General features: G+C 31.8%; 1 protein-coding gene and 1 non-coding gene across 2 annotated transcripts in view; both read right to left on the bottom strand.

Moving 5' to 3' along the window:
• The window catches only part of PTPN4 (protein tyrosine phosphatase non-receptor type 4), a 187462-nt gene that overhangs the window by 41481 nt on the left and 128911 nt on the right, over positions 1 to 17070 (bottom strand). The window contains exons 11-13 of the mRNA XM_069461012.1: positions 14992 to 15055; positions 11132 to 11304; positions 4896 to 4964 (exon numbers count right to left, since the gene is read on the bottom strand). Of these exons, the coding sequence (XP_069317113.1) occupies positions 4896 to 4964; positions 11132 to 11304; positions 14992 to 15055 (306 nt within the window). The remainder of the gene's footprint in view (positions 1 to 4895; positions 4965 to 11131; positions 11305 to 14991; positions 15056 to 17070) is intronic.
• LOC138388130 (small nucleolar RNA U13) lies at positions 13363 to 13471 on the bottom strand. Its single transcript, XR_011234084.1, has one exon. It is a non-coding gene; the product is annotated as a small nucleolar RNA U13 (small nucleolar RNA).

The following is a 17070-nucleotide window of genomic DNA, read 5'->3' as shown; positions in this document are numbered from 1 at the left end:
CTATCAGTCAACATAAAAAGTTCACTTTTATATTAATGTATTTAGAAGCTATTTTACCAAATAATTTCCTACTAAAGTACATTTGCTTTATATGAAGAAGGAAGAAAACATAGGCTAGGAAGAGTAGCATAGAGAATAGGAAAGAAGAGAGAAAGAAAAAAGAAGGAGAATTCTAGCTCATCTTGGGATGTATTAAATAATACCTAGTACATTATCTCCTGAAGACTTTTAAATCTAAGTCCTGATCCTCTGCCTCAATGAGGACAGAACAAAAATATAATTAGGCATATTATATTTTATTTATAATTTTTTTTAACGTATAGTGGACCAGTGGACTTTTTCTTTTATTCTTTTCTTTTTACAAAAGCATTTTGGAAGGTTAATTATTCTGTCTTGTTGTGAGAAGTAGGAGGATATGTTTTATTATCTAACTATTGTCAGTTATCACAGTGATAAAGATGAGAACTAAGTGATCTTTTAAGAAAAAGATCTTGATATTTGATTTATTCAGATCAAAAGACACTGATTTATGCAGAGATCATAAGCTCTTAGAATTTTAGGAATGTTAACAACTAACATCTTTTTTCCCCTTTCCTTAAGGAGTCTTCTTTTTATTTTTTATTTTTAATTATTATGGGTATTTAATAGTTGTATATCTTCATAGGACACATGTGATGTTCTGATATAGGCAAACAATGTGAATCAATCAAATCAGGGTAATTGGAGTATCCATCACCTCAGGCATTTAACATTAACAACTAATATCTTTTTATATGCAAATTCAGATACTGGCCAAAATTAATTGAAACTACATGTCATCAATTTAAATGTCTAGCTTTTTGAAACAGAGAGCCAATATGGAGGCTAATGAATGAATTAAGCTAGTAAATAGTTTTATATTTCAGTAATAAATTCACTGAAGCACATAAAAATTATGTTATTTTCCATTTATAGCACAATTTAAAAAAATCAGATCCTGTTATCCTACTACATAAACCAGATCATAAAAATTTGAAGAAGCCCCTATTTGTGTAAAATAAAAAAATCAAGACTATTTTTGGTTACAGTTCATAGGAGGCATAGGTCTTCATTATGTGAATTTGGATTTACTTTCAGATTTTCCAAAAATAATAATAATAGTAAAGAATTGCCCGTAGTACTGTATCTATTTACTTTCAGCTTATTGGGATTTTTTTCCCTTAAAGTTAGCCATTATTTTTTCTTCTCATCCTGTGCTATTATGTGTACTATTGTTGGATAAAAAGAATAATTACCAAGCAAGGCACAAAGCAAATGTAATACTGTCATCCAATTACCTTGAAACTTAATGAGATCATTATGTACCAAAATTCTAATGTCATTAAATTTGCAGTTGCACTATCAGCTTACAATTTCCTGTCCAATATGTTGAACATGTGAAAAAAAAGACTTCAGACCTGACCAAAAACTATGGTAACATCAACCAAGGAGTACTTGGAAAACTGTTATGTATGTAGTAGGAAGCATTAAAATGATGATGAATAGGAACCCTGAATCCTAGTTCTGGCTTCCCATTAGACAAATCTCTTAAGTATCTATATCTAAATATATAAATTTACTAGTACAATATAATCCTTAGGGCTCTCCCTAGCTCCTGAATTTTACGATTTATGAGTATCTAAATTTTCAGTGCAATGTTTTAACTATTAATTTTACCAAACCATGAAAAATTCTAAGTGACTTATGAATCCAAAACATACAAGTGTCCTATCATTTCAGGAATTCATAGCCAAAACTTTTTTAGTTTGGCCTAATGCCATCTCCTTAATTTAAAAACTAATAGGTATTTTCTAAAAGAAATTCCAACCCCTTAATGTTGCAGTGCAAATTTTCATCTCAGTCACAACAAAATGAAAATAAAGTATACCATATCTCAGGATTTAAAATAAAGGTTATTAACATATACCATTATAGATTTTCTATTAATGCTAATTCTTAATGTTAATAAACTAATCTTTCTTCATATATTTTACTACTAAATGCAAGCTGTTCATTAACTATAGTCAGGAGATCAACTACTTTCATTTTCTAAGAAAGGGGAAAAGTCATTTGAAGGAAGAAAAATCCCAGCACACTTACCTGGTCTAAAGCATCATCAGAACACTTTACTGCTGTTAATGGATTAAACACGGTTGAAAACGCTTTGAATTTAAAACTAAATTTCAGGTATTTTATTTCATTAACAGTTTTAACCTCAGAGACCCACCCACTTAAGTTTGCTGTCTATGTTTCCTGTTGAGTGTGGAAATTTCAGAGAAAAAAATACCACACTGCATCACAGTGTTTGCAATGTGGTAAATTTATTTTCTGACCATGGCACCTTATTTTTCTGTTGTATGAGAACATTGTTTTTCTCTCTTCTTAGATATTATTATATGACAACTAAAAAAATGTGAAAGCAATTCAGAGTTGATATATCAGAAAAAGAAAAATTAACTTATTGAATTATTACTAAAAAACATCTTATATGAGAAGTTTAAGGAAAAACCTTTTCTATCTATTTACACTGTCAAATAAAATTCTAAGAAAGACAGTAACTCCAAATTCTCTAGTACTTTAACAAAATAATCTAATAACTGCTAAAACCATTAGAGAATTTTGGTAGACATGCATCAGGTCATTACAGTAAGATTCTGATATATTAGATAAACAATCCCAGAAAAGCTTAGTCTTTTGGAGAAAGAGAGATCATTAAAATAGTCTAGTACTATTAGAACACTTATAAAGAAGTCCTTTGTATGTGATTTTAACCTCAGTATAGAAACACACCTATGATTTGGTACTCATAACAGGACATCATATTATATACAACTAGTAATTAAATCACATGTTCTACATTTTTTATAGCTGTCAAACAAGGAAAAAAGTTAAGCTTATTGTTAGGAAAGGAATAAAAAAGGTCTAAGTATATTGTTATGGTACTGTTATAATACTAAGGATCAGAAAAATATTTTTATTTTATCAAGTATGAAAATGAGCGTTAGAAATAAGAGCACTAAGCACTAGAACAAATACATTAAATTAAAATAATGAATATAGGAAGTAAATTATTTCTTTCTCAAGAGCAATTGCAAAGAAAATAATTTCATATTAACATTTTGCCATAGATTACATCTTTGTACAGGTCTTTATTATATTCTAACTGGAAAAAAATGGTATCTACCACTGTAAAAGAGAGGATTTTCAATAATTTCATAGCCATATGTATTAGGGTAGACATCTCTGTGTTCTTTTTTTTCCTTACCTAAAATAACCAAGCCACTAATACAGCACCAAGATTTATATTTAATAGAGAAAAAAACAATATTTCCTTCATAAATCTAAAAGTAAGAATAAATTGATTTCAAACATTTTTGAACAAATGCTGAAATGAATAACATCATTCAAATTTAGGTAAACTTATTACAGTACAATGCTATAGCCCTGACAAGCTGAATCTTTCCCACATTGAGGCATTTTCATCAACTGTTTTCCTGTTGGGTCCAAATTAGGATGAAAGTAACCAATCCCACAACGAAGAAAAAAAATGCAAGTAAATTTTATTGTTCAAATACACAAAAAACCTGTTTCAATATAATATTTTTTGTTCCAAATGTCCTTACTCCAAAAAGCTCATCATATTATTTATTTTTATAGGCCTTCAGGATGTATTACTGTGATAGTCTCAGACAGTCTTAGCAATGACTCCTACTCTGGAGGCAGGGATGTGGCAGAGTAAAGGGGGAAATCCTGAAGTTTAATCTATGGTTTACAATAAAAGGATTTTACTATTTAAAGATTTACTGCCATCATAAATGACATTTTTCATGTACATAATATGTTAAGTGATAAAAGCAACCAACATAAAGTATGAAATAATTTTGAAACAAATATACATATACATATACATATATCTGTAAGTATATGCATGGAAAAATCTTGAATAGTAAATATCAGAAATATTTTTAGTTATCGTGAGATGAAAATTTTTCTTATAATTTCCATTTTTGATGGGAAGAAGAAAAAACCAAAACCACAAAACAACTTTTACTCCAGAAACACAAAGCTGGAAGGTCTTTTAGAAAAAAGATTAAGAGCAAAATTTAAACAAAGTAAAATCAAAAGCAAAATTCTCTAATTCTCTTTATTAAAACTCAAGCATCCAATAGCAGTAGATGCCAAGCATTTAACTCTTTAAAGACATATCCTCTCTAAGTCATTTTCACTGAAAACAAACTCCTGTCTCTCACAGTCATCAACTTCTGGTTCTATCTACAAAATGTTCCTCAAATTTGTTCCCTATTCTCCATTCCACCACCAATGTTCTGGTTCACGCCTTTATTATTTTCACTTGGATTACTGAAATTACCTTCTAAGTGGTCTCTGGGTACCCAGTCTTTACTTACTAACCCATTCTCTATCCTTGCTCATAAAACGATTTTGTAAAACATAAATTGTAACTTGGTAAAAAGTAAACTGGCTATAACAGACCCTAAAAAACTAAAGACAATAAAATGGTAAGCAAATATAAAGCAATTTAACTGACTCTTAACAATATGTTTTAAATGAATATGGAAATGGACTTGATAACATATGAAATAAGTCACTATATTTCTCAAAACTTTTAAAAAAGGAGAGCAACCTTCCAACAAAATATATTAATAACACTTGATTCAGCCTATTCAGAACTACTAATATTATGCTTGGCACACAATTAATGCTCATATAAAAATGAACCAATAAACTAGACAAACTAGTTTATCATTCCCTAAACATAATTTATTTAAAGGATCATGTGTTAATTTTGTAATCATATTTAGAAAGAGTTTTTAAAAATCTTTATTCTTTATTCAGACAATGAAACAGAATTGGCTTACCTTGCAAATACTCTGTCTTTATTGGCCTTTTCTTTGCCATACTGAACTGACTGGACTTCTGTTCTCCCACTGAAATACATAAATATGCACAAGAATAAAATCTTAAAGAGAACTACAAGATAAAATGACAACACACAAACATGATTATATTACAATTTTGTAAGAGGACAAGACATTTCTAGCAGAGAAAAGGAAGCAGAGAGTAAGAAGAGTGGACTACATTCCAGTTCTACCTGAATGAAGCGAGCTTAATTACAGTCTTCTATTAATGAACAAAGATGTGTTCCACAGACACTACATTTTCCCATACTTCTTGATGTAAGAATGAATGTGAAAGAAATAATTTCACATGAGAGGAATTCCTTCCCTGTTATGTTCTGGAAAGACACTCTCTCTAGAATCAGAAATAGGTTGTCATGGCCCAGCTCAAACAAGCCCTGCCAACCCCAAACTCTCCCTACAGGTCTGGGATTTAGTTAGTGTCTCCACTGCTCCTTAATGAAGAGGCTGAGCCATGGGAGTTCTTGGAGAACTACTCTTTCTTTTATCTTTTGTTTCTTGCCTACTGCTAATGATCACAGATATGAAGACTATGATCTTCGTATCTGTGAGTTATACTCTCAACTCCTTCCATGTCCTGACACAGGACAACTCCGGATTTTTGTATATAGGAAAGGAACTAAGGTGGACATGTGGTGGGGGTTGGGCACTAGGGGTCTCTCTTGAAGGTGATTTGTCTAGCAAGCATACTGTTTACACTTGGAATGAATGAATCCTCCTCTGTGCTACAACAACGTGCTCAGACTAACTTTGTTAATATTAATAAAAGCCTGGTTCACAGAAAATTTGTTACTTGAGGCATCCCATTACTTAAGTGTTTTATTTATTTATTTTTTTTTGAGACACAGTCTCACTCTGTTGGCTGGCCTAGAGTGCCGTGGCACCAGCCTAGCTCACAGCAACCTCAAACTCCTGGGCTCAAGTGATCATCTTGCCTCAGCCTCCCAAGTAGCTGGGATTACAGGTTAATTTTTTGTTTCTATTTTTAGTTGGCCAGCTAATTTTTTCTATTTTTACTAGAGACGGGGGTCTCACTCTTGGTCAGGCTGGTTTCGAACTCCTGCCCTCAAGCAATCCTCCCACCTCAGCCTCCCAGGGTGCTAGGATTACAGATGTGAGCCACCACACCGGGCCTTAAGTGTTGAATGAACACAAATTTCTGGTATATCAAATATAACCATTTACAAATGTAGATATCCAATGTATATAAAAATAGCCAAATATAGGTTTCCATAGTTAAGCAATTTTAAGACCATCTTTCGTCGTGGATAAGTACAAGTGTGAACTGAAATGACATACCCATGAGGTTTTAATGGAAAAATGAGAAATATTACCATGACTTTTTAAATGTTAAGTTGAAGTTTCCTAAGAAAATATATTTCCTCTAAGAAGGAGGTAACAAATTAAGGTTCACCACTGTTTTGTATTCTTACATTAGAATAGTGATTTTAATGCCCCAGATATTTTGGAACAGAGATAAGGGTGTGTGTATGAGGAGGTTGGTGGAGAAAGGAATATATTTCTCTGATATTCCCAGTTCCACCTGTCAGTCAAAATAATATTTCAATATTTTAGGTATAACAATAGTTCCAATATTCCCAGGAGTTTGAGGATGCAGTGAGCTATGATGATGCTACTGCACTCTAGCCCCAGCTGACAGCTTAAAAAAAAAAAAAAAAAAGATAATGGAGAATTTATAAACCTTACGCCAATAAATTCAACAATCCAGATGAAATAGATAAAGCTTGTGGAAAGACACAAACTACCAAAGCTTGCTCAGAAAGAAAGAAAAACCTGAATTGCCTTATCTATTAAAAAATTTCAATGTGTTGTTCAAAACCTTCCTATAAATAAAACTCCTGCCCCAGGCAGATTAATTGGTAAATTCTGTGAAACATTTAAAAAGGAAATGATACCAATACTATTGTAAACTTTTGCAAAGAACTGAAATTTCCCAACTCTTTCAATGAAGCCAATCTTACCCTGACACGAAAGCCTAACAATGATATTGTAAGAAAAAGAAAACCATAGAGCAGTATCCTTTATGAGCACAGGATGCAAAAATTCTAAACAAAATTTTAGCAAAATTAATCAAACAATATGTAAAAAGGATATCATGGCCAAGTGGGATTTATCCCAGAAATACAGAGTTAGCTTAACATTTGAAACTTAATGTAATTTATCATATTAATAAACTAAAAAGCAAAACTGTATCATCATCTCAATAGCTGCAGGGAAAGCACTGGACAAAAACCAATATCCAAGCCTAATACAAGTTAAGTATGCCTAATCCAAAAATCCAAAATCTGAAACTTTTTGAGTGTTGACATGACGCTCAAAGGAAATGCTAATTGGAGCATTTAGCATTTTGAATTTTCAGACTAGAGATACCAATACGTAAAAACTTCCAGCAAATGAGAAATAAAAGGAACTTCCTCAACTTGCATGAAACAGGGCATCTACAAAAAGCCTACAACCAACATCATACTTAGTAGTGAAAGACTTCATGTTTTCCCCTAATATGAGGAACAAGACAGGGTTGTCTTCTCCTACCACTTGCATTCAACACTATTCAATGCTGTACTGGAAGGTTATAGCTGCAGTACTAAGGAAAGAAAAAGAAATAAAAAGCATCAGATTAGAAAGGAAGACCTACAACTGTCTTTATAATCTAGGTAGAAAATCTGTTGGAAGCTCCAAAAACAAAGCTCCTAGAATAAGTAAGTTTAAGAAGGCTTCAGGAAATAAGATCAGATCGATATTTTAAAAACCGAATGCATTTCTATCTAATGGCAATGAATAATCTGGCCATCTATAATACAATAAAAATATAAAATACTTAAGGATAAATTCAATGTAAAAGACTGTATACCAAAAACTACAAACAACGCTGAAAGAAATAAAAGACTTAAGTAAAGAAAAAGATATACCATGTTTCATGAGAGGAAGAGTAAATATTTCTGAGATGTCAATTCTCCAAAATTGGTGTATAGGTTCAACACAATCCCAATTGAAATCCTAGAAGGTTTTTTTGCAAGAATTAATAAGCTAATTGTTCTTCTTTTTTAAGAGATGGAGTTTTACTGTGTCGTTCAGGCTGGAGTACAGTGGTTATTCACAAGCACAATTGTGGCACACTACAGCCTCCAACTCCTGGGCTCAAGCAATCCTCCTGCCTCAGCCTCCCAAGTAGCCAGGACTATAGGCACCTACCACTGTGCCTGGCTAATAAGCTAATTTTAAAATTTGTACGGAAATTCAAAAGACCTACAATATCCAAAACAACTTTAAAAAAGAAGAGCAAAGCTGGAGGACTAATACTACTGAACTTTATATTATAAAGCCCAGAAATAGGACCACACAATTATGGATAACTTCTTTTCAACAAAGGTACAAAGTAACAACTGGATATACATATGCAAAAAAATGATGGACCATGGACCTAAATGTAAGAGCTAAAACTATAAAACTCTTAGAAGAAAACAGAGGAATAAATCTTTCTGACCTTGGGTTTGGCAAAGATTTCTTGGATATGACAACAAAAGAAAGATCCTTATAGAATAGACTAAATTGAAAAAATTGAGCTTCATCAAAATTCAAAACTTGTGCTCTTCAGAAGACACTGGTAAATAATGAAAAGATAATAGCAAGCATTGATGAGGATGTAGTAGAGGTGGAACTCTCATACACTGCTGATGAGTACATAATGAGTACATAAATGGTACAGTTGCTTTGAAAAACTGGTTAGCAGTTTCCTACAATGTTAAATATCCATCTGTCATATGATCTGGCCATTCTACTCCCAGGTATTATTTACCCAAGAAAAACTAAAGCATACATCCATACAAAGACTTCCACACACGTTTATGCCAGTTTTATTTGTAACAGCCCAAACCTAGAAACAATCCAAGTGGTGAAACAATCCACTTGATATTATCAAGTGAATGGATAAACAAATTATGGTATATCTTTACAATGGTATAATACTCCACAATAAAAAGAAACAAACTGTCAAATAGGCAACAACATAGATGAATCCTGAAGTAATTATTATGAGTAAAAGTGGCCAGTTTAAAAAGAATGCTTCACATATGCTTCAATATATATAAAATCTTAGAAAATGCAAACCAATCTATAGAGACAGGAAGCAGACCAGTAGTTGTCTAAGAATGAAGGATGGGAAAAAGGGGTTACAGAGGAGCACGAGGGAGCTTTTGAGGATAATGGATATACTTACTATCTTGATTGTGGAGATGGATTTATGGAGAGATATATATAGAGATGGAGATTATATGTAATATTTGTGTGTATATAAATTTTAAACTTTGAATATGTTAATTATGTCAATTGTATTTCAATAAAGTTGTTAAAATATTTTATTCAACTTTTAAAAATATACAGATTCCACTCAATAGGCCATGATCTCAATTCTGTTAAAAACATGTAAAATCTGCTAATACTAGGACAATCCCCAACAGTAATAACGGCCTGAATGACAGGTGTTGCTCCCTTCCCCACCAATCTTTCTTGTTTTTTTATCAGGTTGTTGTTGCTTTTATTAATACAAGAAATTCCCTTCTGTTTCAGTGATGATTTTCTCCCAAACTTGTTTCTTCAAATATCTTTTGTATTTGTAATCATCATGTCTAGATTGTCTTTTTGCTGTGGAATGGTTTGGGTAACCTTTGATTTTCTTCATCTTGAGACGTGTTTGAATCATAGTTGAAGGCTAATAACTGCATTCTAATAATTTTGTTGTAACTAAGTAAAATGGTGTGTGTTTGCAAGGACAGAGGGGAGAAGGAAGAGTTCTACTAGAGGGTAGGGGTAGTCCTTGTATAATTACCTCAGTGGTCACTTACGAACTAAATTCATTAAGGGAATACCTTTAGGGTTTGTACTGTTCTCATTTCACATAAAGCCTTGGAGATTTCTTCCGTCTCTGTTGAGATTTAGTACCCAGTAGGTAAGGTTATTTGCCTTTTTTTTTTTTTTTTTTTTAGCTTTCATTATTGATCTGATACTCTCTCTCACAGTTTATTTACCTCAAAATTTGCAAGTACTGTCACCTTACTTTTCTCAGTATTGCTTTTAGGAAGGTAAAAAAAAAAAAAAGCAGTTAAATATGACATTAAACCACTTAGGAGTCTGCTGTGTTTTTTTGGTAAAAATATCCTAATTCTGTTTAATTGTTGTTACTGAAGTTCTGGGCTACTTTTACTAATTTTTCCTGGGGTTGGGGTCATGTATTTTTAATAATACATCCTGTACTAATCTTACAGTTATTTTTACAAAGATTACAAAGAATATTTATAAATGTTTAGATTTACAATATAAATCTCTTTTGGGCCATAACTAAACATTTTTCTCATGAACTTATAACGTGAATTAATCTAACACATAATGGCCAAAGGTTTTATTTATTGAAGATGGAAAAATCTTATTTTGTGAAGCAGAAACAAACAAAAATGAATAACATTTGTTTTACTAAAAGATCACAAATAACTTTTCTATATGATTCTTACCAGGTTCCACTTAGAAACTAGCTTTCATGGGTCTTTTAAGAATTCCATAGGTAAAACTAATCAGAGCTTCTTCAAATTTATTTATCCCCCAAAGATTGTTGCCTTCAGGAAAAAATAAAAGCTATCAAAAACAAGACAATTTTAGGAAAAGGAACCTGGAGTTATTGTTCAGTAACAATCTGATTTTGCTTAATGATTGTTTTGACTCTTTATAATAAAGGGTTTGAAATAAAAAATATGCTAAATTCTAGATTAAAAAAACAAAAGTAATTGTTTATTCATACAGAAGATATCTTGGTTTTTACAACTAAAATAAATGTGGCTTAGAACAAGGAAAAGTTTTCATGTAAATATTTAACAAAGAAACAATGGAAATTATAACATCTGTCTAGACTATAAATAAACGTGGCTAATTTACTTTAGAAAATAATGACCTGGAATATAGTCCATGGAATGAGTTTCTCAAGTCTGGTGTATATCACAAGAACCTATAGAACTTTTTACTGATATAGAGGCTGTACTCCATAGAGATTTTGACTCAGTAGGTATGTATGATTGACAAAGATTCTATGGTTCCATAAACGAGACCTTCATCTTAAAGGAAGGAAAAAAAATCCAAAAATAAAGCCTTAATACGGAAGCAATACTTACCAGTACCGGAATTTTGAACCTAATGTAAAATAATGTGCAAAAAAATTCTTTTGAGGTGGAAGTGGTCTGTCCAAACGGAAGAATGTATGATGTTCTACACATGCTTTCCACAAATTTTTACATGCTCTGTAATTCACCATATTAAATCCCAACAATGTTTCTCTAGATTCATGCTGTAATAAATGACAAAATGCAGAGAATACCAGGAAAATGTCAGGATCTAATGCTCCACTTAATTTACCTTTTTTAAAAAAACAGTATTATCTCTACTGGTTTGACATTTAATTTACTTTTGACAGATACATTATTCTAACCTTGCAAACACTAATCCCTCTAGGATCTCTTTTGCTTACCCAATAAAAAGGCAATAAAGTAAATGCCTCCAAAATAAAGGCTTCAAAATATAGCCCTCATTCAGTAATATAATTATAACTCTGAGAAACTTTTAGCTTAGATCACAGTTAGAAATATGTTAAAAAATTTCCTACATATCTGCTTTCAATATTTATTGTCATGATTCTGTTTCAAAATATAATTCTAGGCCATAAATTAAACATTAAAATATACCATCACAACTTTTAACAATGCTCCTAATTTATAAATCTGTCCACACGGTAATTAAGGAAATAAGAATATTTAGCAGCTCTGAACACTATCACAGAATTCAAATTTTTTAATAATCAGCACAAGAATATAATTAATTCCTTAATTTTCTTGAAAGTTCAGCATAAATTACTAATTTCATTAAAGTAAACCACATACACATCATTGCAAAGCACACATCCCATAAGTGTATAGCTCTGCTTTTCACACAATGAATGCAACCATTTAACTTCTACCCAGATCAAGAAATGGATCATTACTACTACTTCAGAAGTATCCTTTGTCTCCTCTTTCTACCAGATTACCATCCCACAGGTAATCACTTTTCTGACATTGTTACCCAGACTAGTCATGCTTTTCTTTAGTTCTAGCTTCTTTCACTCAACATTATGTTTCTGATATACATCCATATAGTTGTGAGGCAGTAATTCACTCATTTTCATAGTATTCTATTGTAATGAATGTACCACAGTTTATCAACTTTGCTATTGATAGACATTTGATGTTTCTAGTTTGGGGATGTAAGAATAATGCTGCTATGTATATTCCTGTATGTTGTCAGGTACACAATATATGCACATTTCTGTTGTTGGGTCACAAGATGTGTGTCACAGGCTCAGCTTAACAGATAATGCCCAACAGTTTTCCAAAATGGTTAGATCAATATACACCCCTTCCCACTGGCAGTGTACGTTCCACATAACTCACCAACCACTGGATCATCAGTTTTGTTCACTTAGCTGTTCTGGTGGGTATGTAGAAGTGGCACATTTAGGTTATAATTTGAATCTCCTTGATAACTGATGGGGTTCATATTATCATTTACTATTGAGGTTCATGTTATCATTAATCTTTTCATGTTAATGGCCATGTAGATATCCTCATTTGTGAACTGTCTATTCAAGTCACTAGCATATATTTCTATTGGGTCGCATATACAACCAAGGACTTGTATGTGTGTATATTATATAACATGTTCTGTGCTATTTTACTCTCTTAATGATAATAATGACTTTTGATGAAGACATATTAATTTTAATGTAGTCCAAATAATCAATCTTTTCAGTTAAGGTTTCCTTCTATGTCCTGTTAAAGAAACCTTTGTTCATCAAAAGGTTATAAAGATATTTTCCATGACTAAACCACAGAAAATGCCCACGTGTAAGTAATAAGCTATCATGTTAGAAAGTAATATGCTTAAAACATCATTCATTCCTTGTTTACCAGAAATTCTTAACTATGATTTTTGTTTGCACTAACATATACAGTTTACATGTTATTCCAAATATATTACCCCAAATGGCAAAAATGTCTCATAATCAGTATAATGCAGTAATGTTTCTCAGTATATATTCCTCCTTTTTGACAACTGGTATACTTTTCAATAAGTTTGTAGGTGATTTTGACATTTTACGAACTATATTTGGAATGTAACAAAATAATTTTCCCACACAGTTTGTAAACAAAGGACACAAAAAGTTGTATCGAGAGATAGGTACATGCTGTGAAGTTTGGGTTGAAAACAAAGAGATATTTGAGAGAGAAAACATTAACATGGCAACCTTCTGCAGAGCATGTCTGTATATTGTCCTTTTTTCCTTTTTCTTTTCTCCCCACTCCCACCCCTATGTCAGACAGGTTATAACATGTGCCAATGTCATAATAAGGTTTGAAGGAGCCACATCTCACAGAATGACATGAAAATCCAATCATCACGCTTGTGAACCACAAAAGGATCCCTGTATACTGCCTTTAATCAACTGTTAGTTGACTTCTGTTGCTATTGTTACTTATGATTAAACACATTCTTAGCTGGTACACTACCTCAGAAAATGACTGTAAGGATTAAATGGTATGAAAATGGTTGGTATATTACCAGGCACACAGTAAATTTTCAATAAATGTTAGACATTGTAAGTTATTATTATTAACAATACTAGTACTATAATAGGAGGCAAATTAGAAAAGTTGACTTCTATAGTGCCATCTATAATTAAAGTAAAATACTTGTTCTCTAGTTTCTAGATAACAAGGTATATTTTAAATCTCTGAACATTTATTGAAACATGTACAAGAATGTTCATTAGCAGCATTAGTCATAATATCCCTAATCTGGAAATGGAAAAACTGTCCACTAACAGAAGAATGAATAATTCATGGTATATTCATTCAGTGAATACAATACATAAATAGAACAAATTAGTATGTGCAATAACATGGATGAATTTCACAAAAAATGTTAAGCGAAAGAAGGCAGAAAAGAGAACATACTGTACGATTTCATTTTTTAAGGTTCAAAAATAAACAAACCTATGGTAATACAAATGAGAGTAATGTTTACCTTTTGGGAGTGTTAATAAGTGGAAGTGGACATGAGCTCCACCAGCAACATTACCAGCTTCTGTGGTGCTGGTAATGTTCTATGTATTAATCTGGGAGGTGCTGATATGCGTATGTTCACTTTATCAGGTTATACACTTAAAATCTGTATACTTTTTCAATAAAAATTATCTTGAAAGAAGAAAACTTCCATATTTTGAGAACATAAATGACAAACCATAGTCACTTAGTAAATCAATATCCTGATACAGTGCAGCTAATTCAAACACACTGTTAAAGTTTCAAATACATTTTATACACATAAATGCATACAATCTTGAAACCCACATTAATTTGCCAAGATTTTTCAGATTTCTAAGAAATAGTGTAAATCAAAGGAAAAGTTTAATTTGATGAAATTGATAACATCATTTACAAGATGAGACTGTTTATAACACTGTATTTTTCATGACAACTCATTTTGTTGTACTTAATATATAAAAAGGCCACTACCATTCTAACATAGGGAGGAAACGTTATAAATTCATGAACTAGAAACTAAACACTCAGCTTCCCTAAAATGAAATGAGCTTATATATGAAGATTTAGATTTAGTACAAAAAAAAATATATGCTCAGTTACTGCCCTCATGAATGGACCCTGAGGATTGACAATGATCATCATATGTGAGAAATTAGTTTCTAATTTCTAAGTTCAAGAGAGCGCGAAAGGAAGTCTAGGAGAACTTTACATCGGAACCACAGACACAGTGGAGAAACAAATATGCTTTATCATGAAAAGTGTATTCATTACCTCAGTAGGTAGTATTAACTAACAGTATTAATTACACTTTGACTTGGCCTAATAGAAAAGTTCTGTCATGAATGATAGTCTTAAAAGAGTTCATTTATATCAATAATTAACAGATCAATACTCACCAATTCTTTTCTAAGTTGAATAAAAAACTGTTTGCACTTAAAAGAAATTTTTACAATCTTCAACCTAGACAAAAGAAAATGAATTGCAGTATGTGAAGTATTGAATAAAGATTAAAATATTAACAAATAAAAAATTATAAAATAATCTTTTAAGTATATATTTAGTATCTAAACATTTTATCATATATATGTGCACAAAGTACATACAGAATCTAAAGTTTTGGTGCTTCATGGAAAAACAATTAGAATCTGTGTTCAACTGAGAAAAATTCTGTCAGAATATCTTTTGTAAACTATACATTTCCCAATTTTATATCTATAGAAATACTTAAAAACATGTCACAAATGAAAATTTCAAGTAATACTATTAATACAGTTTTGTTTACTCTTTAAAACTATAACCAATGTTTGAAAAATGTAAGATTTCATGGTTTTATGCAATGACCCTAAAAACACTTTAATTTTTAAAGGCATAATATTTTAAATTTTGTCTTTCTATATTGTCTTCCTTCTTACATGCAACCCATATGATGCATAGTTCTCAAAGCTTCATTAATATATTCAATATGAGCCAAATTGATTTGCCTCATCATAACCACATAATAAGTAACACTCAGATCTTTTTTTAACCTTAAGACTTAAGGATCATGGGGCCAGAGATTTGATCTTGCTTAGCAAAAGTTGCTTTGGAATCCTGTTCCAGTTTTCCAAGTAAATATTTTCACAGTAACTCTAAGTTTGGATCGTCATGACTCATGGCCCTATATATCCAAGAAGCTCTCAGCATTCCCAAATAATCAACTTTTCACACCTCAATCACTTGAGGCAAATGTATGAGTCAGTTTCAAGCATGAATGTTTAGAGTGGGGAGAAGAGATATGCTTAGGGTTTGGTTTGAAAAATTTTATTTTATTTTTGAATCCTGAGCTTTCACTGGACAGAGATATGAAAACATGGGGAAATTCTTCTGTCATAAGACAGAGGGCATTATTTCCAGAAAGTGAAAAAATCACTGGGTAAAACATAGACTGCATTTATGGAAAAAAGGAAGCCGTGTGCCTCAATTCAAAAAATAATATAAAAACATGCATATATTTTAGAAGTTATAAATTATTTCCATTAAGAGCCATCAAACTAGCAACAAAGAAAAACAAAAAACTTATAATTTCAAAATGATCAAGAGAAAGAAAATCTAAGTCAGATTCAAATCACCTTAATTTCAAAAATCTCAGAAAAGCATCAAGCAATGAATTAAAATCCTTACACTGGATGCTCCCTTTAACATAAAGTCTATTTTGTAATGGTTGTATTATATTTTCTTGTAAATATATTCTGTATGATTTTTATTCTGTTCTTACAGATATAAAAGTTTTTTTTTCAGGAAAATTTCAAAGTATGAATAAAAATATTTGAAATAATATCTATTTTGTATAGTAATAATATAGCTATAACAGTTTTCTTTTGGTTTCTATGTCTCTGGTTTATCTTTTTCAATGCTTTTACTTTAACACATTGTTTCTGTGTATTGTAGGTATGTTTCTAATAAATAGTATACAGGTTGATTTTTAACCAGTTTGAATAATCCAGAAAAGGTAAATGAAAGATCAATAAGCACATGAAAAGATGCCAAACATCATTAGCCATTAAGGAAATACAAATAAAAACTACAATGAAATACTACTTTACGCCCACCAGAATGGCTATAATCAAAAATAAAGAGGCCAGGTGTGGTGGCTCACACCTGTAATCCTAGCACTCTGCGAGGCCGAGGCGGGTGGATCGTTAGAGCTCAGGAGTTCAAGACCAGCCTGAGCAAGAGTGAGACCCCGTCTCTACTAAAAAATAGAAACAAATTAGCTGGACAACTAAAAATATATAGAAAAAATTATCCGGGCATGGTGCGGCATGCCTGTAGTCTCAGCTACTTGGGAGGCTAAGGCAGAAGGATTGCTTGAGCCCAGGAGTTTGAGGTTGCTGTGAGCTGATGCCATGGCACTCTACTACCCCGGGCAACAGAGTGAGACTCTGTCTCAAAAAATAAAATAAAATAAAATAAATAAAGATAACAAGTGCCGGAGA

Source organism: Eulemur rufifrons, chromosome 1 (assembly GCF_041146395.1).
Source record: "Eulemur rufifrons isolate Redbay chromosome 1, OSU_ERuf_1, whole genome shotgun sequence".
NCBI lineage: Eukaryota > Metazoa > Chordata > Mammalia > Primates > Lemuridae > Eulemur > Eulemur rufifrons.
The sequence above is the reverse complement of the archived record's forward strand: the minus strand, read 5'-3'. Positions and strand labels throughout refer to the sequence as shown.